Source organism: Suncus etruscus, chromosome 10 (genome assembly GCF_024139225.1).
Source record: "Suncus etruscus isolate mSunEtr1 chromosome 10, mSunEtr1.pri.cur, whole genome shotgun sequence".
In the NCBI taxonomy this organism is placed as follows: Eukaryota; Metazoa; Chordata; class Mammalia; order Eulipotyphla; family Soricidae; genus Suncus; species Suncus etruscus.
The window spans coordinates 26,192,471-26,218,121 of record NC_064857.1 but is presented as its reverse complement, the minus strand read 5'-3'; the positions used below and the strand labels follow the sequence as shown (position 1 = coordinate 26,218,121).

The 25,651-nt window shown below is 43.2% G+C and overlaps 1 protein-coding gene across 1 annotated transcript in view; it reads right to left on the bottom strand.

Annotated features, from left to right (window-relative positions):
• The window catches only part of PRDM14 (PR/SET domain 14), a 194,419-nt gene that overhangs the window by 152,383 nt on the left and 16,385 nt on the right, over positions 1-25,651 (bottom strand). The window contains exons 7-8 of the mRNA XM_049781589.1: positions 24,739-24,978; positions 11,820-11,920 (exon numbers count right to left, since the gene is read on the bottom strand). Of these exons, the coding sequence (XP_049637546.1) occupies positions 11,820-11,920; positions 24,739-24,978 (341 nt within the window). The remainder of the gene's footprint in view (positions 1-11,819; positions 11,921-24,738; positions 24,979-25,651) is intronic.

Below are 25,651 nucleotides of genomic sequence, written 5' to 3'. Positions count from 1 at the left end.
TAGCCATTCATCTGTTGTAGGGTATCTTAGTTGCTTCCAGAATGTGGCTATTGTAAATAGTGCTGCAATGACTAGAGGTATGAGGAAGGGGTTTTTGTATTGCATTTTTGTGTTTCTAGGGTAAATCCCTTGATGTTTTTTAACTTTTGATATATCCTTTTTTTTATGTTTTAATTTGTGTTTCCTTGATAACAAGTAAGAATAAGATGATCCCTTGGGGCCAGAGAGATAGCATGGAGGTAAGGTGCTTGCCTTTCATGCAGAAGGTGGTTGGTTCAAATCCCAGCATCCCATATGGTCCCCCAAGCCTGCCAGGAGCAATTTCTGAGCCTGGAGCCAGGAGCCTGAGCACTGCCGGGTGTGACCCCAAAACCAAAAAAAAAGTGATGATAAGATGATCCCTCTTGCATATCTCTATTTTTCTCCTTTGGGGAAATGTTTGTTCATCTATTTTCTCCCACTTCTTTTTTTTGTTTTTGTTTTTATTTATTTATTTTTGTTTTTTATTTATTTTTTATTTTTTTAATTTAAACACCTTGATTACATACATGATTGTGTTTGGGTTTCAGTCATGTAAAGAGCACCACCCATCACCAGTGCAACATTCCCATCACCAATGTCCCAAATCTCCCTCCTCCCCACCCGACCCCCACCTGTACTTTAAACAGGGTCTTAAAAAAATGAAAGACATTCTTGCAATAATAATTTTCTCCCACTTGTTAATGAGGTTAATAGATTTTTTTATGGGGTAGAAAGATAGTACAGTGGGTAAGACTCTTGCCTTTCTTTCTTTTTTTTTGGGGGGGAGACACATCCTGCAGCGCTCAGGGGTTACTCCTGGCTCAATGCTCAGAAATGGCTCCTGGCAGGCTCGGGGGACCATATGGGATGCCTTGATTCAAATCACCAACCTTCTGCATGCAAGGTAAATGCCTTACCTCCATGTTATCTCTCTGGCCCAGACTCTAGCCTTTCATGCGACTCATTAGATTCAATCCTTGATAACCCATCTGCTACCCTAAGTGTCACCAGGATCCCTGAACTTAATGCCACAAGTAAGCCCTGAGCATTACCAGGTGTTAGCCTGATTCACACCAAAAATAGTTTTTTGTTGTTGAGTTTGTGATTATTTTAGATTTAAGCTCTTTAATGAATGTATCACATGCAACACTTTCCTCAATCAGCAGGGTATTTTTTATATTTTTTTTTGTTCAGTGCTCAGGAATTACTCCTGGCTCTGGACTCAGGTATCACTCCTACAGTGCTTAGGGAATCATATGTGATGCTTGGGATTGAACCTAAATTGACCAGGTGCAAGGCAGGAGCCCTATCACTCCACTCCCCACCCCCAATTTATTTTGCAATGCAAAAGCCTTTTAGTTTGACTAGCACCATTAGTTTACTTTTTATGTCTTTCCCTCTGGATTTTTGCATATGCTTTCTTCGGTATATTTTATGAATTTGTATCAGTAAACTATTGAATGCAAGGGACACCCAGAGATAGTTTGGTTAGATCAATATGCATAGAACTCATTTTAAATTAAAAATTTAGGGGCCTGGGCCCGGAGATGATAGCACAGCGGTGTTTGCCTTGCAAGCAGCCGATCCAGGACCTAAGGTGGTTGGTTCGAATCCCGGTGTCCCATATGGTCCCCCGTGCCTGCCAGGAGCTATTTCTGAGCAGATAGCCAGGAGTAAGCCCTGAGCTCCGCTGGGTGTGGCCCAAAACCAAAAACCAAAACCAAAACAAAACAAAAAAATTTAGGGGCCTGAGAGATAGCATGGAGGTAAGGCGTTTGCCTTGCCTGCAGAAGGTTGGTGGTTCAAATCCCGGCACCCCATATGGTCCCTCGAGCCCACCAGGATTGATTCCCAAGTGTAGAGCCAGGAGTAGCGCCTGAGTGCTGCCAGGTGTGACCCAAAAACAAACAAAAAAATTTAGTGATATATATATATATTATATTGGTTTTCGGGCCACACCCATTTGATGCTCAGGGGTTACTCCTGGCTAAGCGCTCAGAAATTGCCCCTGGCTTGGGGGGACCATATGGGATGCCGGGGGATCGAACCGTGGTCCTTCCTTGGCTAGCACTTGCAAGGCAGACACCTTACCTCTAGTGCCACCTCACCGGTTCCTAGTGATTTATATTTTAATAATTTAACTTATTTATAACCTTAAGGTAATATCATTACCTATCGTGTGAAAGTTTATTATATTGCTATGCAAAGTTACGATATAAAGTTAATGTACCAATCCACCCCAACCAAAGTGTCCATGACTAATCATTCACTCCATCCTTTGTTCACTTTTGATCCCATTGGGTTTTTTGTTGTTGTTGTTGTTGTTGTTGCTGTTGTTTTTGGTTTATTGTTCCACACCCCGTGACGCTCAGAGATTACTCCTGGCTCTGCCATCAGAAATCGCTCCTGACTTGGGGGACCTTATGGGACGCCGGGGAATCGAACCTCGGTTCGTCCTAGGCTAGCATAGGCAAGGCAGACACATTACCACTTGCACCACCACTTTGGCCCCCTCTGATCCCATTGTTATCCCCCTAGCCCCACTGTTTGTTGATCAATTTTGTAATCCAATGTCAAAGACTTTTGTCATTGCTCACTACTATCTATTCTTTGGTTTTGTCACTTTGTATTCCACAGATGAGATCATGTAGTATTTGTCTCCTTTGACTTACTTAAACCTATAGGGAGGAAAAGGAAAGAAAAAAGGATGAGGTAGTGAGAAGAGATAGATAATAAGCCACCCTGGGCAAGGATCAAAGGGATGCAGATATTGGTGGCATTCAGGAAAGATGGTATTAAATATCTAAAAACCACAGAGCCAACAACACTGAAATCACCAAACAACAACAACCAAACAAATATCTTGCCTGTCAAGATGGCAAGCTGGGTGGGGAGTTTGGAGAAAAACTCTGGTAACACTGGCAAAGAGAGATTGACATCTGTGGTGGTGCTAGTACATTTATGTCTAAAATCCAAAATATAAAACTTCGTAAATCTCGGCGCTTTGATAAAAAAAATTTTTTTTGTTTTTTTGGCCACACCCAGTGACGCTCAGGAATTACTCCTGGCTATGCGCTCAGAAATTCTCCTGGCTTAGGGGACCATATGGGATGCCAGGGGGATCAAACTGCCATCTGTCCTAGGTTAGCACCTGCAAGGCAAAAAAATTTTGTTTAAAAGTTTATACAGTGGGCCCAGAGAGATAGCACAGCGGTGTTTGCCTTGCAAGCAGCCGATCCAGGACCAAAGGTGGTTGGTTCGAATCCCGGTGTCCCATATGGTCCCCCGTGCCTGCCAGGAGCTATTTCTGAGCAGACCGCCAGGAAACCCCTGAGCACTGCTGGGTGTGGCCCCCCCCCCAAAAAAAAAAAAAAGCTTATACAGTAATTAATTTCAATCTAGGTAGAGGGACTAAGGACAGAAAAAAAGATTTAGAAAATTCCAGGCACTTAAGGCAATGGGGAAAAACTGAAAGGTTTTTCTAAGATCAGTCACAAGACATGTTTACCCACTCCCATGACTTCTATCCAATATATTACTTGGTTAGTGCTTTGCTTGCCAGAGGTCCGGGATCAGTGCCAGGAGAAAGAAAAAGATCTCTAATAAATCACCCCTTAACTCGGATGAATAGATCAGCCCTAACTCTGGGGGAGCTAGACCCTTCTAGAAACAGTACGAGTACCTCCCCCAAATGAGGTAGCCACAGCACAACCATGGGACCAGTCTCCTGGATACCTGTGGGCCAGAATTCCAGGATATGTGTCTGCAGCAGTAACCACATCACCTTCTAGTTCTCTGTCCTTCTCCAGAAGGGAAGGTCTCCAGGAATTGGAAAGGGGGTGGAGGGTGGAGAAGAGATGAAAGTAGCACTCCTTGATAAACAAATATGAGGGTCACTGGTCTTGGGCATTATCACCATTCCTTGCAGTGGACCACGCAGGGATGATGCGGGACCAGGTCGTGGGTGTCGCCCTTGAGGCAAAAGACAAATTAGAGGAACCCCCAATGCATCGAATTTGGAGGGTGGCCAGTCTTCCCTCCAGGGGGAAGGTGAGCCTGGGTACAGGGACCCCCAGTTTTCTTTCTAGGGAAACACTGAGTAAAACTTACCATGCCAGGCTAGGAAGCTAAAAGGTAAGCCTACAACTAGTTGTAGCTCCAGGGAAAGGAGCTCCATTCTGGGCTGTCATCTACACCCTGAAATCTTCCCATTCCTTAGGGGTCTAGAAATGAATTCAATTTGGGGTGGAGGCAAAAATATTTATCTGTACAATGTCTGGCATGCCTATTGGCATTAATAAAAAAATGAAGCTGAGAGGGTGGCTGAGGATGGAGAGGGATTGGAAGTCTTGGGACAACCTTTTGGTGTCATTTAACACTCTGTTTCAAGTCTTTTTTTAAGAATCTTTGCAATCAAAAGAAAATGTTCTCTGGGGCTCAGAGTGGTAGCACAGCGGTAGGGAGTTTGCCTTGCATGGGGCTGACCCTGGACCAATGCAGGGTTCAATCCCTTAAGTCTCATATGGTCCCCTGTTGTGTTAAATAAATAACGATGGGGCTGGATGGTGAAGGATGCCATCAAGCCCACGTGGCTCTGCAACCTCCATGCAGCCGGCGAGTTCCAGGCCCAGGTGAAATCACTCACTCACACGCAGCCTTCAGGAAGAATCATCTTTATTTATGCCCTAGCCACCACAGGTGTGTGGCCTATGTCAACCTTTTAAGCATTCAGCTATATTTTGCTAGCCCTGCATCTTATCTCCTGTTAGCCATCTTCCCTTTGGGCTCCATGCGGCCCAAAGATCCAAAAGCCAGGAAGCCAAGCCGGGCCAAGAGAGAAACGGCAAAAGGCTGAATCCCCTGGCTCAGAGGTTTATCTATCCTTTTCCAGACCCCTCCCAGAAATGGGAGGTCTTGCAGGTAGTTACACCTATTATCCGGTTTCCAAAACTCCTCCCAGATATGGGTGGGTCTTGGGGTACACCACAGTCCCCCAAGCCAGGAGTGATTTCTGAGCACATAGCCAGGAGTAAAACCCCTGAATCACGCCGGGTGTGCCCCAACCCGCCAAAAAAAGGAAAGAAAAAAAAATTCTCTGTATTTAGTGAAGGAAGAAAGGAAGATCGGATGAAGGGAGCAGTTGACAAGAGTTTCTATCAACTACTTCAGTTTCAGGCACCTTGATTTACAGTATTTTTTATTTAATTTATTTTAACTTTATTGATTGATTGATTGGTTTTGGGGCCACATCCAGCTGTACTCAGGGGTTACTCCTGGCTCTGCACTCAGAAATCACCCTGGCAGGCTGGGGGACCATATGGGATGCCAGGAATAGAACCGGATCTCTCCCAGTTCAGCAGCATGAAACGCAAACGCCCTATCGCTGACCTATCTCTCTGGCCCCTACAACGTTGTTAATGATAGGGATTTCACTTAAAGAAAGTTCTGGCACCACACCTTCCATCAGAGGGGGTCTCCCTCTTGTTTGAATAAGGAAAGTCTAGCGCTATGCTCTGAAAGGGCAACTGTTCAAAGCTTTTACTATTAAAAACTTGGAGCTTGCCTTGCAGAAGTCACCCCAGGAGTGATCCGTGAGCATCTAGAGTCAGAAGACCTGAGCACTGGCAGGTGTGGGCCTCCAATTGAGAGACAAAAAATTCGGGTTTCTCTTCTGCAAAACCTCTTCCTCTGTCTGCTCTCTCCAGGATGAAGGTTTCGAAGACGCAGCTGGGTTCTGGAAAGAAGCTGGCTCTCCTCCCCCAGTTCTCTCTTTCTCTCTCTCTGCTCCCCCAGTTCTCTCTCTCTGCTCCCCCACTTCTCTCTCTGCTCCCCCAGTTCTCTGTCTCTCTCTCTGTCTCTTTCTCTGTCTCTGTGTCTCTGTCTCTCTCTGTCTGTCTGTCTCTGTCTGTCTGTCTCTGTCTCTGTCTCTCTGTCTCTCTCTCTCTCTGTCTCTCTCTCTGTCTGTCTGTCTGTCTGTCTGTCTGTCTCTCTCTCTCTCTCTCTCTCTCTCTCTCTCTCTCTCTCTCTCTCTCTCTCTCTCTCTCTCTCTCTCTCTCACAGAATGCCCATCCCCAAAGTCTGTTGACTTGGAGAATCGATTGGAAATTACAAGGCCAATTAAATGCCCCTCGGATTTAGAGCTCTAATAATGCCTGAGAGGTTTCAAACAACCCCTGCGTTCCTTGGAGATCTCTGCGGTGACCTTTTTGTCCCCTCACCCCAAAATCTCCAGGAAGTGCTAGCTGCAAGCGGGGAAGGGGCTATGCCTGGATCCCCTGGCAGATCCACTGGGAGGAGGAAAGTCGCTCGGTCCTTATTAGGGACCAAGAACAGAACCAGACCGACCCCCCCCCACCCCAATTGAGACACAAAAGGAAGGATGGGGAGGGGAGGGAGAGGAGGAATCAGGGTGAACATGGGCCACCAGGATGCAGAGGCTAGAATTGGGGTCCTGGCCATCTGCTGGCTGGAGGCATCTGCTCAGAGCCCCCGGGAGATGGGAGCAGAGCTGTTTCCCCCGGAATCTGCTTAGTTTTGCACCCCCTGGGCCTCCCCCACTTCCATTCTGCTCTTTTGTTTCTCCTTCAATTGCCCCCTTGGAGGCTCAGGGCCGTTTCTAGAATTTTCCTATTCAAATGCAGATTAGCCAAAGCACCCTAACTGGGCCTTTGCCTAATGGGGCCCAGAAAGAGAGATAACTGCAAAGGTTCAGAATCACACCTAGCTTATCTGGTTCCCTGAAGCCTTGGGGACCCCACAGTTCAGTTCCACCTCTGCTTTTCACATAGAAGGCCACTGGGACCCAATGGAATACACAGCTTGGAGGAACAAAAGCAGCCTGTAAAGAATTCATCAGCAGTGATCAGTTTCTTAGGAGGATTTCTTACCTAATTACCTTCTTTTTTTAAAAAATTATTTTTATTATTTATTTTATTGTCTTTTTTATTTTTTTAATGTCGAACTCCCATTTTATTAGCTCTTTCCATTTTGTTCCAGTTCGTTTGTTGGAGTCTGGGCCACACCTGGCAGTGCACTGGGATCACTCCTGGAAGGGGCTCAGGAACCTTATTTGGGAAAGGGGGCTTGAAACCCTAGTCAGCTGCATGCAAGACAGGCTTCTTACTCACACTGTACACTTCCTTGCATTGTACAGTCCATTTCTTTTTGATCTTGTTCCATAGATAGTCTTACACCATTCTTTTAAAACAGAAAACTGGGCAAGAGGTCAGGTTGTGTGCTCTGAGTACCTGAGAATTGAGAAGTAGCCCCCAGCACTCAATTTTAAAAGCAAAGGCAGCTCAAACCCCAAATAGGTTGCCTTCAAGACAAACAAATTGCAAGCAGGCAGCCACATCAAAATATTGGAATGGGGTGCGGCAGAGCGGTAGCACAGTCGTAGGGCATTTGCCTTGCATGCAGCTGACCCAGGACTGAAGTGGGTTCCATCCCTGGCTTCCCATATGCTCCCCCGAGCCAGGAGCAATTTCTGAGCGTAGAGAGCCAGAAATAACCCCTGAGTGTCACCTGGTATGGCCCCACAACCAAAACAAACAAACAAAAAACAAAATATTGGAAATTGGGCCTGAAGGATGGTACAGTGGGAAGGGTATATGCCTTGCGAGCAGCTGATTCCATTATTCCATCCCCTAACCCCAGTACCACATATAATTCCAGCCCACCAGAAGTGAATTCTGAGTTTAGAGCCAGGAGCAAGCCACTAAGTATTAATGTGTTTCCTGCCCGGCCCCCCTAAAATAAGAAAACAAGACAAACAGTTGGAATAATCGTTTTCTTGTATACTGATTGAGATACACCTCACTAAGGAATAAGAATATTTTAATTAACATTTTATAACTTTCTGTTTTGTTTTATTTTTATTTATTTATTTATTTATTTATTTTGGTTTTTGGGACACACCTGGTGACTCTCAGGGGTTAGTCCTGGCTATGCAGTCAGAAATTGCTCCTGGCAATGTGAGATGACGGGGTGTGGGGGGACTAGTCGCATGCAAGGCAAATGGCCTACCACTTGTGCCACTGCTTCGGACCTTTTCTGTTTATTTTTATTTTATTTTAGACACTTAGCCTAGAGATGGGCACAATCGTGTATGTGATATTGATGTACAAAATTATGCATCACCTCTGGAATGCTCAGCAACCTCACCATCATCACTATGTCATCTCTAGTCTGGTCTTTCCCTGCTAATAATTAATCGGTAATTCCAGCCTAAGAATTATTTCCTGAAAAGATGAAGGAAGGAAGGAAGGAAGGAAGGAAGGAAGGAAGGAAGGAAGGAAGGAAGGAAGGAAGGAAGGAAGGAAGGAAGGAAGGAAGGAAGGAAGGAAGGAGGAGGAGGAGGGAGGGAGGGAGGGAGGGAGGGAGGGAGGGAGGAGGAAGGGAGAGAGGGAGGGAGGGAGGGAGGGAGGGAGGAGGAAGGGAGAGAGGGAGGGAGGGAGGAGGAAGGGAGAGAGGGAGGGAGGGAGGGGGGAGGGAGGGAGGGGGGAGGGAGGGAGTGAGGGAGGAAGGAGGAAGGGAGAGAGGGAGGGAGGGAGGGAGGGGGGAGGGAGGGAGGGAGGGAGGGAGGGAGGAAGGAAGGAAGGAAGGAAGGAAGGAAGGAAGGAAGGAAGGAAGGAAGGAAGGAAGGAAGGAAGGAAGGAAGGAAGGAAGGAAGGAAGGAAGGAAGGAAGGAAGGAAGGAGAGGTTATTCTTGCTGTAAAAGAGCCCAGAATTTGGAGGGTTTGTTTTTGGGGGGATTATTTGTTGTTTGTTGTTTGTTTCTGTTTTTGCCACACCTGGCAGCAGCACTCAGGTTATCTCTAGCTCTGCTCTCAAAAATTCTGCCAGCCTTGGTGGACCATATGAGATACTGGGAATCGAACCTGAATGCATCCTAGATCATCCTCTTGCAAGGTAAATGCCCTACCACTATGCCTTTGCTCCAGCCCAGAGATATTAATTTAAATACATATAATTATACTTAAATAAAGATACTTTTAGATAAAGGCATTTAAATGTAAATAAAGGCATTTATTTAAATCAGAAAAGGGTATTTGATTCAATGAGGTCAATAAGTTTATTCCCTAAAAAGATAATTAAAAATAAATCTTTATGCTCTGGCTTAAATATGTAAATATAGAAAGCTTCATAGGATGCTTGTCTTGCACATAATCAGCCTAGGTTTGATCCTCAGCATCCCATACGGTCCCCCACCACTGCCAGGAGTAATTCCTGAGTGTAGAGCCAGGAATAATTTGAATACTGTCAGTGTGGCCACAGATCAAAACAAAACAAAAACTTTATCTGATATAAACAACTTATCTACTTTTTCTTTGTAGTGCCAGGAATCGAATCCAGGGTCACTATATGCAAGGTATACCCTCTACCACCGAGCTAGAACCCCAGCCTGAAATGAAGACTTTTAAATAAAGTACAAAGACAGTGGCTGTAGGTTCAAGATGAAAATAATGTGAAATACTCATCCTGGTAGCAGGATGCCTTGAACCTTACATGATAACATTAAAGCCAATTTCAGCATCTCTCTCTTTTTTTTTTTTTTTTAGCAGTTTATCAGCCGATCATTACATGAGTAAACGCTACACCCAGGGAATGCTGAGGGTAGCATTAGCCATAAATAAATAAGCTAATATGTACAATCGCTAAATGAATAGACAGTTCCTGGGTGTTTTATGGCCTGAAAAGAATGCAGCTTTTCATTAAAGGGATCTTTCGAAAATGTGGAAACTGATACGGCCGCAGTTCAGTGCTCTCTGCCCATTGATAATGGCTTCTGTATTAGTCGTGGGGGTAGGAGACTGATGTCCATTTACTTTAGCAAAGATTGTTATTGAATGAAACCTTTAATGGGGGCGTTTATGATCCCACTCAGCTAAGAGCTCAGGGCCGCCTTAGAATAGTCTTTCCCTCCACCTTGACAGCTCTTAGGGAATCAATACAGGTAATATGTCAGTTGGTGGTCAGCAGTCCTGTAAGTCGGAAGGTAGAGCTGAAATACAAACTGACAGGTAGCCACTTAGAGAGAGCATATGGATAAACACTGTGAAAGTGAAGCTTCTCTCGGGAGTGAGGGACTGTCCAGTTATAACCTACATTATAGTTAGTGCAGGGATCAGAGAGGAGGTGATTAGGAACAAAGACTAAGATAATAAGCCCTTTAGAGTTTAGGAAGGAGTTTCTTCCTGGGAGGTCCTTGCAGTGGCCCAGACTTCCTATGGTTTGTACTTTAAAGTATATTAGCAGTGGTCTCCCCTTCTCTTAAAAATTGTGTTGGAGGGACAAGTAGGACACTAGCCTTGAATGTGGACAACCTAGGTCTAATTTCCAGCAACATATATGGTCCCCTCAGCTCTGCCAGTCAGTCAGGAATAACCACCGAGTATCCGCAAATGTGGTGCCAAAACAAGAACAACAAATTTTAACAGCTTAATGGGGGGCTGGAGCTATATAGTATAGTAGGTAGGGTACTTGCCTTGCACCTGGTCAATCCATGTTCCCCAGCATCCCATTTGATCCCTTGAGCCAACCAGGAATGATTCCTAGGTGCAGAGCCTGAATAGTTATGAAGCCTGAATAACTGAATAAATAACCTAGGAACAACCTGTAGTACAACCGGATATGACACCCATCCCCCCAAAATAAGAAGAACAAAACATCTTGCTTTGGTTTTGGTTTTAGGGCCACACCCAGCGGCACTCAGGGGTTTCTACTGGCTCTGCACTCAGAAGTTACTCCTGGCAGGCTTGGGGAAACCTGAGCATCACTGGGTGTAGCTACAAAACAAAACAAATTTGTAAATAACTAGCAGCCTAGTCAGATCTATGTGCCATAATTTGGTAAACCTTTGGATTTGGTGATTGGGAGAATTGATAGCGTTCACCATAGGATTTGATGAATGGTAAGTTATCCTTTCCCCTAATCAGATTTTATCTTTATTTTCAAACAAATCTATAACCTAATTGTTATTATCCTCCGTTTTAAGACCACTGTAGAGAGTTCACTGTGGAGTCTAAATTGATGGGAGATAAAAGTAGAATTATTGTGTCATTATAAACCAAGTGGTCAATCAGCTTATCTTTAAAAGCAACCAACCTCACAGGCCAAAGCTGCTTGTGGCAAGAGTTCTAAAGCATCAGCAACTTAAAACCCTGAAGGCATTCCATTGTATGTATTTACCACATTTTGTTTACCCATTCATCTGCAAATAAACACTCAGCTAGTTTCCTCCAATAGGATATTTTATTGGTCTGATAGTATGGACCTTTGTTAAGAGTTGACATGTGTTGTTCTGCTGCTGCTGTTTGGTGTTTAAGGTTTCCTCTCAGGTCTGTGGTTTGCCATGCCAGGGATCTAACCAGTAACTTAACAAGGTGCCTTAACCCCTGTGCCATCTTTTCTGCCCCTCATACAAGAGCACTTTAAAAAACTCTGAGACCCAGAAAATCATTCTGAGCTGCCAAAATACATTATTTATTTTAGAGCTTCCTAGCCTGCCTTCCCCACTCCAGTGATCAGCACAAGACAAATACAAGCACAGAAAATGCAACCCAGAAATGCTCTCATTTGAAGATGACTGGCATTTTCCAATTTTCTGTGAGTCATTTTAGTCCTTAGTAAAATGTCAGAATCTCTATCCTTTAATTCACCTGAAACTGGGATAAAGAGGTTTGGAGCCACGTCCTGCACAACTGAGGTTTAGGCATTCCAAGTTGTTCTGATCTATAGGCAAGTTTGAGCAATGTGAGCTTTAGCATGATAGAGACTTTACTACCTCCTTTACTTACATCCACTTGGAAGCTGATACATCACAAAACTGGTGAATGGTGGGTTGTATTATTTCCCCTCCAAAATACAGAGATTCTACAATTCTGCAGTAGTCGATTATCTAAGAAAATCAGAAACAAGAAAATAAAATTTGAAAGCTAAAAGAGGGACCTAGGGCCCGGAGAGATAGCACAGCGGTGTTTGCCTTGCAAGCAGCTGATCCAGGACCAAAGGTGGTTGGTTCGAATCCCGGTGTCCCATATGGTCCCCCGTGCCTGCCAGGAGCTATTTCTGAGCAGACAGCCAGGAGTAACCCCTGAGCATTGCCGGGTGTGGCCCAAAAACCAAAAACCAAAAAAAAAAAAAAAAAAAAGAGGGACCTAACAGAGAGCACAGTGGGCAGGGAACTTACCTAGCATGTGGCTGACATGCATTTGATCCACAGTATCCCATATGGTCCCCTGAGCATTACGAGAAGTTATCACTTAGTACCAGCAGGTGTAGCTAAAAAAAAAAAAAAAAAAAAAAAAAACTAATAGAAAATTAGGGTTCGGGGCCAGAGAGATAGCATGGAGGTAAGGCATTTGCCTTGTATGCAAAAGGATGGTGGTTGGAATCCCAGCATCCCATATGGTCCCCTGAGCCTTCCAGGAGTGATTTCTGAGTGTAGAGCCAGGAGGAACCCCTGAGCGATGCCGGGTGTGACCCAAAAACAAACCAAAAAAATTAAAAATTAAAAAAATTTAATTTTGGCTCTCAAGGAAGTGCTCAGGAGATCCAGGGGTCCTACCATTGATTCTCAGCTTACTGAGCCAGTGAGTTTTGAGACTCAGGCTTTGTAGGTCCCCAAAACCATGTAGAGTCTTGCATATGGGCACTGTTTCCAGCATTTGCTTTCCAGACCTTTTAGTCCTTCCCTTAGACAAAAAGCTAAGAAGGGATTTCTCTGCCAGAGGCTTCAAACAATTCATATTCCCCCATTCCAGGAATGGACCACCTCTGAGGTTGCCCCAGGTTGCATGCGTGCGTGCATGCATGTGTGTGTGTGTGTGTGTGTGTGTGTGTGTGTGTCTGTCTGTCTGTCTGTCTGTCTGTCTGAAAGGGTTTGCTATTTAGGTACAAAGAAATGAAGTTTAGGGGTTCAAGAGATAAGACAGAGGGTAGGGCATCTGCCTTGCATATACCCTACCTAGATTCAATTTGCATTCCATATGGTCTCTGGAGCTTGAGAGGACTAATTCAGGTTCACAGAACCAAGTAAGCACTGAGCACTGCCAGCTGTGGTCCAAAAATCAAACAAATAAGTGGAGATAGGGGCCCAGGGAGATAGTAAAAGGGGTATGGTTACATTGTATGTGGCTGGATTCCACCTCCATCATCCCATATGGTCCATCAATCTTGCCAGGAGTGACCCCTGAGCAACCACTGGGTGCAACCCAAATTGAGAAGGGAGATAGGGGACATCGGTAATGGGAAGATTGCACTGGTGAAGGGAGTTATCCTTTTTTATGACTAAAATTTAACTACAAATATGTTTGTAACCAGGGTATAACATATGGTACCCTGAGACCCACCAGGACTCTCCTGAGTGGAGAGCCAGGGATCTGAGTGCACAGCACTATGGGTATGTTCTAAAATTAAAAATAACATAAAATGGGCCCAGAGAGATAGCACAGCGGCGTTTGCCTTGCAAGCAGCCGATCCAGGACCAAAGGTGGTTGGTTCGAATCCCGGTGTCCCATATGGTCCCCCGTGCCTGCCAGGAGCTATTTCTGAGCAGACAGCCAGGAGTAACCCCTGAGCACCGCTGGGTGTGGCCCAAAAACCAAAAAAATAAAAATAAAATAAAATAAAATAATTGGGGGCTCACCTGGTCATTTTCTGCATATTCCTATATCTGCACTTAGTAATCACTTCTGCTGGGGCTCAGGGAACCATATGGAATGCCAAAGATTGAACCTGGGTTAGCTGTGTATAAGGCAAGTGCTTTACCCACTCACTATTACTATGTCCAGCCCCAATTTATGCCACTTTTTAAAAAATATATAAATATGAAGACGAAGAATTCTGAGATATTTAAGATAAAAACAGAAAAGTAGTAGAATAGTGGCAAAAAAATTATCCTGGTCATATACAAAAAAATAAACAACAATCTTTCCCTTCCTTAGTTTTACTTAGGGCTAAAATATCTCACTTCAAAATGCTATAGATTTGGGGGGGTGGGTGAGTTTGGGTCACACCTAACTCAGGGCTTACTCATGGCTATGCACTCAGAAATCGCTCCTGGCTTGGGGGACCATATGAGACTCCAAGAATTGAACTGAGGTCCATCTTGGGTCAGCTGCATGCTAGGCAAATGTCCTATCACTGTGCCATCACTCTGGCCCCAATGCTACAGATTTTTACTGTTGTTTTTGGGTCACATCTAGCTGTGCTCAGGGAACATAAGAGGTGCAGGGACTGAGTCCAGGATGAACATGTGCAAGACCAGTAGTACCTTACTAGCTATACTATTTTTCTGGCCCTACTATAGGTTTTTTTTATTTCATTAAAATTACTTGAAGTCAGCAAAGCAATAAAGTGAAAATTATTTCCTGTATAAGTAGGAACATTATTACATTTTCTTCATCCTGAACCAAAAGCCTCTTATAAAGTAGAAATACTGTAGATAGTTATTGTCTTGAGATTCCCACATTTTCTGAAAGAGATTATCACCAGAAAAATTTATCTCTATTTCCTAGGTATTAGCACTATTTTTATTTCAAAATGATGGTTTCTCTATTTTGATATATGCCAGTCATCAAAACACGCTGTGATATGATATTCTAGTTAAATGTCTCTACTGAAAAAAATTCAATGCATAAATCAATCCTCAAATTTGGATTAGTTCCACACAATGACAATTTGGTGCAATTACTGCCTCAGAGAAGTCATAAAACAAGACCAAAACCCAGTCATAAGGCACTTAAAGGTACTTAAAGCTGCCGTGAATAAAATATGGTGCATCCTGACATGTCAAAATTAAACCTGCCTTGGAGCCAGGGAGACAGTTCAAAGGGCTAGTGCAGCGACTATACATTTGGGAGGCCCTGGGCTCAAACTCAGCACTGAAAGGACCCTGATGACTGCTGGGTGCGATCCCTGAGCACAGGGGAGGGAGTCATCCCAAAGCAAAACAGTAGTGTACCGTTATCAAGGCATAATAGATGGTCTTGAATAGGAGTTTAGTTCTCTATCAGATTGTGAATGGTATTTCTCACACTCTGATCACCCTTCACCCAACTACAAACTGAACCATGAGTTAGTGGTCAGCATGGAGGCCCCAAGCATCTGTCTACTTACTCAATAGCTTTGTTTAATGCAACTGGCAACTTCCCCCAGTCCTAGGACACCCCGAGGACCTATTAAAGGTTCCATCAATATCGTGAATGACACTTTACTTTGTGCCTAGTTATTTTTTTCAGGGTTCAGATGTCCCTCTCATACAATTGTGTGTGAGGACACTAAAGAGTTAATAAATATTTAACATTAGAAACATCCAGGTATGAAAAAGAAATTTGAGCAGAGAAACCATACCATGAGAAGTCCACTGCATTTTGATCTCTTGGGCTTCTAGCAGTGGATTCTGGTATTCCCTACAGTGAGAGGATGATGAAACTATGATGGTACCCATTATTCCCAGGAAGGACAATATTCTTGCAATCTGCATTCTAATTAACCGCTTTGCTATTTTGCAAAGTCACCACGCATGGCATGGAAATTTCCCCCCTGCAATGTAACAGGGACCAGGAAGATAAATAAAACAATGGTTCTAAAACTTGAGTTTGAGTTGCAACTTCCTACCCCTAGTATCTAATTCCATGGATATAGCAGTTAATTAAGGAAACAGGAGTTGGAGCAATAGTATAGGGGACAGGGTAATTTGCCTTGCAGGCAGCTAACCTGTATTCTACTCCTGGCATTCCATCTGGTCCACTGGCAGCACCAAGAATGATCTCTGGGTGAAAAAGCAGAGATAAATACTGAGCACAACTGGGAGTGACTCAAAAACCAAAATAAGTAACATGAAATTAGGGAAACCCCTAACAAGGTCCTGGGCAGTAGCCCATGCTACTGGTCCAGAAATTACACTTAAGAATTACTAAGTACAGGGCCAGTGGAGCAATGAATAACACGTCTGACTACCAATCAGAATTACTGATAGAGCCTGCCAGAATTACCCAGAGCCTGCCAGAAGTAATCCTTAAGTACATACAGGTGTATGGCCTGAGCATTAACTGGTATGGCCCCCTAACAAAGAAATAAATTAATTTAATTTAATTTAAATTTTTTAGTTAAAGTATGAATCGTTTCTCCTTTTCTTTGAATGACAGGTCAAAAGAAAAGTAGCTTTATTATTCAGAATAAAAATCATTCATTTTTTGTTAATTCTCATAAAATTCTACAATAAGGGGCCAGAACAATAGTACAATGAGTAGGTCCCTTGTCTTGAAGTGACTTACTGGGGCCAACTGGACCAACTGGGATTCAGTCCCCAGCACCTCCTATAGTCTCCAAGCTGGGCAGTAGTGATCCCTGAGAACATTCAGAAGTAAGCCTGAGAACCACTGGGTGTGGCCCAAAACAAAATAAACCCCTATAATAAAACGATTGCATTATTTTATGGTGAAGGATGTTCAACCTCAAAGATTAAATGACTTGCTTAATATTATAGAATAAGGAAATGGTGGACAAACACAAGTTTAAAAACTCGAAAGTTTATACTATGTATAAAGTTCTAAGTTTTGGTAGATTAGCATTACATTTTAATTTCTTTCCACTTTCAATGTGTTAAGTCTGTTTTCATCTTATTTTATTTTATTTTTTGGTGTTTGGATCATACCCGGCAGTGCTCAGGGGTTACTCCTGGCTCTGCACTCAGAAATCGCTCCTGGCAGGCTCGAGGGGCCATATGGGATGCCGGGATTCAAACCGACGTCCTTCTGCATGCAAGACAAATGCCTTTACCTCCATGCTATCTCTCCGTGCCCTGTCTTCATCTTTGAAGTCCTTCTGTTTTATTAAATGATCTTTATAAGCTGGTTCCAAATATCTTCAGTGGGATGCATACTTTAAATTTAAATAAGCTTAAGATGTTTGTTAAAGGAAGATAATGAGGGCCGGGCGGTGGCGCTGGAGGTAAGGTGCCTGCCTCACCTGTGCTAGCCTAGGAGACGGACCGCGGTTCGATCCCCCGGCGTCCCATATGGTCCCCCAAGCCAGGAGCGACTTCTGAGCGCATAGCCAGGAGTAACCCCTGAGCGTCACCGGGTGTGGCCCAAAAACCAAAAAAAAAAAAAAAAAAAAAAAAGGAAGATAATGAACTGACTGACTATATTTTCCAAAGGATATGTAACCTGCTTGATCAGTGTTAACTTTATGAAAAAGGGTGTAGGTTAAATAACGGCCTAAATTGTCTATTTAGTGTAAGCCTGTTCATGATCCACAAAGACACTTCTAAATATGCATTTTGGGATTACAGAGAAAGTCAAAAAGAAAAGAAGTTTATTTCTTTGCTGCTTCTTCGATTCAAAAAAATAAAGTTGATTGGAAATATTCAATTTATGGAAAAATAGGCATCACACAGTTTCCGGTGTCTTGCTTTACTGTTGGATTTTAAAATAACATTTAAACCCATAAGCAATAAGACAGTTTAAACTACCAGTCAAAGAAAGACGGCCTAATTACAGGATGAGTCCCCAATCTTTAAAACAAAAATCATTGTCTGACTTAATTAACATGAACTAAAGCAGTCCTAAAACAACAGGGGCACATTCCCATTAGGATAAATTACTCCGACCCAGTCAGGGCAGCCAAGAGTTCCCTAGAGGAAGATCTGTCACTGCTTTTCCACCTGCACTACATCTGTCTCCAAGGACTCTGCAGCTGGGAGCCTCTCTGAAAGGGAGGGACATCTGTTCCCGACTGAAACTGCTCCATCCTGAGAGGCAATCTAGGGATCACAGGGGAGGAAGAATTCAAGGCAGTTAATAGAACCATAACAGCCAAGGGTAGCTAGGACTGCCTCTGGTCCCTCAAGCACCAGAAGTGATGGCTTATTTAGCACAGAGCTAGGCATAAGTTCTTCTAGGCACAGTCACATATAACCTCAAAACCACTAAGAAAGGAAGAGAGAAAAAAAAAAGACTATTTCCTCAGCAGGATTTGTCAAGCAAAGCTATGGATCTTTTCAGAGACTGTGCTTTGGAGTTAGGTGCACGTTAGGTGGAGTTAGGTGGGTCTTTCCTGGCCACTTGCTTACTCCCAGCTTCAATTCCCTGTCTAAAAAAAAATTTTGAGACACACCCATTGATGCTCGGGGCTTACTCCTGCTCTTGGAGGGGCTGGAGTGATAGCACAGCAGTAGGACATTTGCCTTGCATTCGGCCAACCTGGGATGGATTCAGGTTCAGTCCTTGGCATTCCATATGGTCCTCCGAGACTGCAGGAGCGATTTCTGAGTGCAGAGCCAGGAGTAACCAACCCTTGAGCACTGCTGGTGTGACCCCAAAACTAAACAAAACAAAATAGATTTACTTTGGAGGGGCTAGGGAACCATATGGGATGCTGGGGATCAAAACCCAAGTCAGTCACAGTCATATATATATGTGTGTATGTGTGTGTGTATGTATATATATATATATATGTATACTATATATAGTAATTGTAATTACAAATTACAAATTGTAATCCCTCCCTGGAGAAAAAGGTCTGAAGTAGGAATTGCAGCAGGAAGTAATCCAAACCAAGTTGAAGGGGTAAATCACATGTGGTCAGATAGCTTTCTCCCTCACTGAGTGAGACAGTGAGCTGCCTGATAGAACTGAAAATTTTTTATTGAGTAAAAAATTCCCGGGTCGGGGAAGAAGGATAAAAGGCCTATCCCAAGCCAATCCTGCCCAGGTATGCTTAAGAAATATAAAACAAGATGGTAAGTAGCTAAATCTTTCTTTTGGTGAAACCCAGTTGTAAACAAACAGATGCAAAGCAACCAGGAATGATTTCTGTTTTGGGTGAAACCAATTGTAAATTATCTCCCTTTTTGTTTAATGAAAAGCAGAAATATGAGGTAAACAAGAGTAGATTGTGTTCTAAAGTTATTGTGTTCTAAAGTTCTAGAACTTCAGAACATTGGGGGTTTGGGTAAGAACCTCCAAATACTAGCTATAAAAGTGGCTGTTATTTTACTTAGGCCTGGTGAAGCTGGGGAAATTAAACATAAAAATCCTTAGCCTATGGGGCTGGAGCAATAGCATAGCAGTAGGGCATTTGTACTCGACTCACCAGGTAGGATCTGGGTTTGATTCCCAGTATCCCATATGGTCCCCCAAGCCAGGAGCGATTTTTTGTTTTGTTTTTTTTGTTTTTGGGTCACACTTGACAGCGCTCAGAGTTACTACTGGCTCTTTGCTCAGAAGTCGCTCCTGGCAGGCTCAGGGACCATATGGGTTGCCTGGATTTAAACCACTATCATTCTGCATTCAAGGCAAATGCCTTACCTCCATGCTATCTCTCCGACCCCAAGCCAGGATCGATTTCTGAGCATATAGCCAGGAGTAACCCCTGAGTGTCACCTGGTATGGTCCAAAAAGCAAAACAAACAAACAAAAAACTTTAGCCTAGATAAAAACAGGGTAGCCTTTCCCAGGAATTACTTGGGTAATACATGCCAACAGCAGGCTTCAAACCTGTTTAAAGTTTACTATAGTTTACTTAACCCCCAAAGAGTCATTCTTTTAGGTCCCAGAAAAAGTAAAAAGTTATCTCTCCATCTTCTTCTCTTTGGTGTCTATCGCTGTTAGGCATTGCACTAGAGTCCTTTGGGCTCACAAGGGCAATGTGAAGCATGTCCTGGTTTGCAAATTGTTGCTAGACTGGCTCAGAATCCACTCCTTGTTCCACTGATGGACCCACAATTTGGAGGTGTATGGTCAATCTCAAAGCAACTGAAGCTTAAGTCAAGCCAGTATGACAAATGTTCAGTGTTAAAGATCCATCTGCAACAGAAAAAAATTCGGAATTCTTATTCCTAATGGATGGGAACTCCTTTCTTTCATAAGATTTCCCCCATTTTACTGGGTCTATGCAGAAAAGAAAAAATGATATTGCCGCAAGGTAATATTGGGAAGCCAGAAGAGGGTTATGGTTAGGTAGTAGTAACTATCCCTTAGAAAATTTTATACTCTGTAATTCCTGATACATAAATATAATAACACTGTTCCCCCCAGAAAATACAAAGAAATATGCATATCCCCTTTTTTCTATTGAACAAGTCCAAAGGATCAATATTGTGTCCCAATTAAAAATATACAGTAAAGAAATGCACATATTTTCCTGGTCTGTTGAATAAATTCAAGGTGGGTAGAATCTGAATTATGATACAGCTAATGAGCTGATCTGTCATTTGATGGCAGTCAGGGAGGTAGTGGGAATGTCCTGCAGCTGCTGGATGGGGTCATGAGCCGAGATCAGTCCTTGAGCCAGGATTCACTTGAAAAGCCAATTCTGCTCAAGTGGCAGTCCAGGGGCCAGAGCAATGGTGCAAGCGGTAGGGTGTTTGTCTTTCACGTGCTAACCTAGGACAGAATGGGGTTCAATTCCCCAGCGTCCCAATGGTCTCCCAAGCCAGGAGCGATTTCTGAGTGCAAAGCCAGGAATAACCCCTTAGTGTCACCAGGTGTGGCCCAAAAACAAAAACAAACAAACAAAAGAAGTGTGGCAGTCCAGGTGATGAGAGGTTGAAAAGATGGGGGGCATGGATATGTGGGTTTTGAGATCTTTCTAGTCAGTGGAGATTTTGGGGGGACACACTATATTGTGTTCTAGAACATAACCCAAATATTTATATGGAGACAATATCTGAGTTTTCTTTGTGGCAACCTGTAAACCAGCTGTCAGCAAGCATGTCATCACATCGTCATAACCTCCCTTTTTTTAGAACATGCAAGCAATATAAGCATATAATGAATAATATAAGCATAGAAAAACCTTGCATGAGCAGGGTGCAAAAAAGCACATCAATAAAATGTTGATACATAGTAGGTAAGTTGGTCATTCCCTGGGGTAAAATAGCCCACTGAAATCTATAAGGGTGGGGCTGGAGAGATAGCATGGAAGTAAGGCGTTTGCCTTGCATGCAGAAAGTCGGTGGTTTGAATCCAGGCAGTTTGAATCCCAGCATCCCATATAGTCACCCGAGCCTGCCAGGAGTGATTTCTCAGCATAGAGCCAGGAGTAACTCCTGAGCGCTGCCAGGTGTGACCCCAAAACCAAAAACAACAACAAAACAAAAACACACACCAAAAAAACCACTAAAATCTATTATCTCTACATGAATAGTAATTTCCTCAAGACTAAGACTGCTTCTTCCTAAGAGTAGGTCTATAATGCCTGGCAGAATTGACCCCTTTATGATAGATTTTAATTTGTAGGGGCATAAGGTTGGTGCTATGGTTTTGGTATCAGGGCAGGAGATATCCAAGGCACAGCTTTCTGCAGTAGCAGGTTGCAGCAAATCTATTGATAGTAGCTCTATTAGCCTAGGCTGAGGTAGGGTGTGCAGATAAGAATATCCCAATTCTGTGGGGCCAGGAACTGGCCCCTTATTCAATTTCCTGGGTCCTGGTTTCCAGAAGGCAGGCCTAGGAGGAATCCTGCAGTTTCTACAAAAATGCCCTAATTTTCCACAGTTAAAACATCTGCCTTGGGCCCGGAGAGATAGCACAGCGGCGTTTGCCTTGCAAGCAGCCTATCCAGGACCAAAGGTGGTTGGTTCGAATCCAGGTGTCCCATATGGTCCCCCGTGCCCGCCAGGAGCTATTTCTGAGCAGACAGCCAGGAGGAACCCCTGAGCACCGCCGGGTGTGGCCCAAAAACCAAAAAACCAAAAACAAAAACAAAAAAAACCAAAAAAAAAAAAAAACATCTGCCTTGAATCTATGAATCCTGGGGGTGATATCATTCAATTTCCCAAGATGGAATTACCAGACTAGTAGCAGTGTCTAGTTCAATGGTTTCTACTGAGGATTTTTTCTTGGTTTTAGGGCCACACCCGGTGATGCTCAGGGGTTACTCCTGGCTATGTGCTCAGAAGTCGCTCCTGTCTTGGGGACCATATGGGACGCCGGGGGATCGAACCGAGGTCCGTCCTAGGCTAGCGCAGGCAAGGCAGACACCTTACCTCTAGTGCCACCGCGCCGGCTCCAGTTCAATGGTTTCTCTTGCCACATTTCAGACAAGGTCCTGGTGGTTGCCTTAAAGGGACAATATAGGGAGAGGCTCTATATTCTCAGTGACCAACCTCGATTATCCTGAGCTTGCCTCCATACTGACTAAACCTCAACATCATGAATGCATGCCTGATGTTTATTGAACCAACATTTTGATATACTCTCAGGTACCCATAATGTTGTCTTTCTAATAGGGTACAAGATCACCTGGCAATCTTCATTAGCATTCTCAAAAGTTTATTGGGTCTTATTAGGTGCTAATAAATCTTATTAGTTGCTGCTGTGTTGCTTTACCTCTAACTTGCCTCTGGTTTCCATCTGTCAAGTTTTCCCAGAAATTCTGCATATGGCTCAGAAACTCCCTGAAAAATCTTTGTATTTCTTACTTTAAATTCAGCATCAGGGGCCGGCACGGTGGCGCAAGCCATAAGGTGACTGCCTTGTACAGGCTAGCCTAGGACAGACCCCAGTTCAATCTCCCGGTGTCCCATATGGTCCCCTTAGCCAGGAGCGATTTCTGAGCACATAGCCAGGAGTAACCCCTGAACATCACCAGGTGTGGCTGGGGGAAAAAAAAAGAGGCCAGAGAGATAACATGGAGGTGTAGCATTTGCCTTGCATGCAGAAGGACTGTGGTTCAAATCCCGACATCCCATATTTCTGAGCATAAAGCCAGGAGTAAGCCCTGAGTGCTGCCGAATGTGACCCAAAACCAATATATATATATATATATATATATATATATATATATATATATATATATATATATATATATATATATATATATATATATATATATATATATATATATTTCAGCATCAGCATTTCTCAAGAATTTCTCAAGTCCACATTATCTCATGGGGCTGCACTAAGATGGCACAAGGTAACAACAGTGCTTGGCAGAAAACAATGTCAGCATACTGCCCTTTCCTGATCAACATCTCATAAATCACCCAAACTCTGAAATTTTCCTTCCAGAGTAACCGAGTGTTAAGTTTTCTCTTAGACTCATCATTAACTCACAATTTCCACTTCATATATTGTAGAGGGCTCAGGCAGTTCTAGCAATCATATGAAAATCCTGAAGAGTCCAAAGTGTATTTTCACCCCAGCCATTAAGGTATTCAGTACATTATGGAAACATTGGTCCATATGATGTACAGGCCTTTATAAACAGGCATCAGATGTAAAGACTTTACACACCATAATCCCTCTCCCATAACCCCTCCTCAGGTGAATCCACATGGTCAGGTAGCTTTTCTGCCTCAGGGAGTGAGAGAATAAACTGCCTGCCAGAATTGCAATTTTTATTGAATACACAGGAGACTATCCCTGGGCAGGGGAGGAAGGACAGAAGACCTATTCGAGCCAGTCCCACCCAGGTATGCTTGAGACATGTAAAAAAACAAACAAAAAAAATGAAACACAAAAATCCAAGATAATAAGTAGAAAAATCTGTTTGGGGGGGAAATCAAGTTGTAAACAAACAGATGCAAAAAACAAAACAAAAAAACAGGAATGATCTTTGTTTTGGGCAAAACCAAATTGTAAATTGTGAACACCTCTCTATTTCAAATTTAATGAACTCATGACTGAAACCCAACTACAAACATGCTTGTAGTCATGGTGCTTAAAGATTTATAATAATCAGAAAAAAGAAAAAAGCACATGCTCAGCGCACAGGGGAAAAAAACAAAATTGGGGAACTCACTAAATGCCATCTCAGGGTTAAAGCTTGACTATCTTCACCCACATAATGATCCTCTCCATTTTTCATCAACCTTGTGTAAATTAAATGACATATCCCTTTCACAAACTCAATAGGTTTAAAACTAGCATAATATATACATATTGATTTATTAGCCTGCTTCAATTTTTTGTACCCATCAGTTAATGCTCATACCTAGTGGACTAAACCTTGAGCAGTTTCATGCAAACTCCTGTACTACTAGTTAGTTGCTTTTTTTTGGGGATGCTACTATCAAAGCCTTTCTTTTGTTTGTTTGTTTTTGTTTTTGGGTCACACCCGGCAGCGCTCAGGGGTTACGCCTAGCTCTATGCTCAGAAATAGCTCCTGGCAGGTTCAGGTGACCACATGGGATGCTGGGATTCAAACCATCGAACCACTGTCTGTCCTGGATTGGTCGCATACAAGACAAATGCCCTACCACTGTGTTATCTCTCTGGGTCCAAACACATTAAACAAATTTAAACAAGTATTTGTCATGTGATGAGAAAGTGTTGGGAACTTTCAAAAAGATCGTAAATTACTCTACGTGGACATTTAATTATAATATGAATCAAGTATTCACTACCTTGATAAAGTTTTTTTTTATTTATTCTACAAAGAAATATTAACAGGTGATGGCAACAAATTGCAACTAGGAGCCCAAGACATAGGAGAAAGTCAACTTCTTCACAAATAAGAGCCTCTATTTCAGTCCCTGACATAAAACCTAGCAGTCCTTTTTAGGTGTAAGCCGAATCTCCAAACCTGGAAGCATTTGAACAGCTTTCACTAAAGACACAGTCAATAAATTGGGTAAATTAAATTAACAGGTCAGGGCTATGTTTGAGTTTTTCATCAAAATAAATATTGTCCATACAATATGGCCATGAACAAGGGAGGGAAAAGGGAGAATCCAAGTCCTTAGTTTTTACAATGTCCCACTTTCTCAGAGGATGTGCAGTCTTCATGAGACTTCATGTGAGAGTAAAATGCTTCTTGCTCTGTAAACGTCTTTCCACAGATGCCACAGGGTCTGAGTTCTTCCTCCTTGTGAGTGCGGCGGACATGGCTGTCATGGGCAGCATGGGATGCAAAAGATTTACCACAGAACTTGCACTTGAAGGGCTTCTCCCCAGAGTGCTGCCTGATATGTGTGCGGAGAATACTGGAGGCAGTGAATTTCTGGGGAGAAGAGAAGGCAGAAAAGAAATTAAACTTCCATTAGCTAGAGATAATTCATTACATAAAGGAGTCAATTTTATTGTTTCTCACATTAATTCTCCCAGGGTGGAATCTGGGTGGAGTGTGAGCTTGGGCAAAAGTAGTAGACTTAGTAACTAATATTGGATCTTCAGAACCTAAGATTATCTAAGTGCCTAGTCAAATATGCACATTAAGGGACCAGAGCAGTGGCACTAGCCGTAAGGCATCTGCCTTGCAAGCGCTAGCCTAGGACGGACTGTGGTTTGATCTCCTGGTTTTATGGTCTCCCATGCCAGGAGCGGTTTCTGAATATATATTCAGGAGTAACCCTGGGCATCATTGGGTGTGGCCCCAGAACAAACAAAAATGCAGATTAAGGGCCAGGCATAGTACAGCCAGCAGGGCACTTGTCTTGCACACTTCTGACCTAGGTTCTATCACTAGTACTACATATAGTTCTCTGAGAATCGTCAAGATAGAATCCTGAAAATAGAGCAAGGAGGAAGTACTGAGTACTGCTGAGTGTGCCCCAACACCCCCCAAAATGCAGATTGACACTAAACTAGAAAGCTGCCTTTAAACAAGCAATACCATTGAATGTAAGACCACGCTAAGACAAATTGCATGACCAAAAGTAGTTCACTTCGGCCAT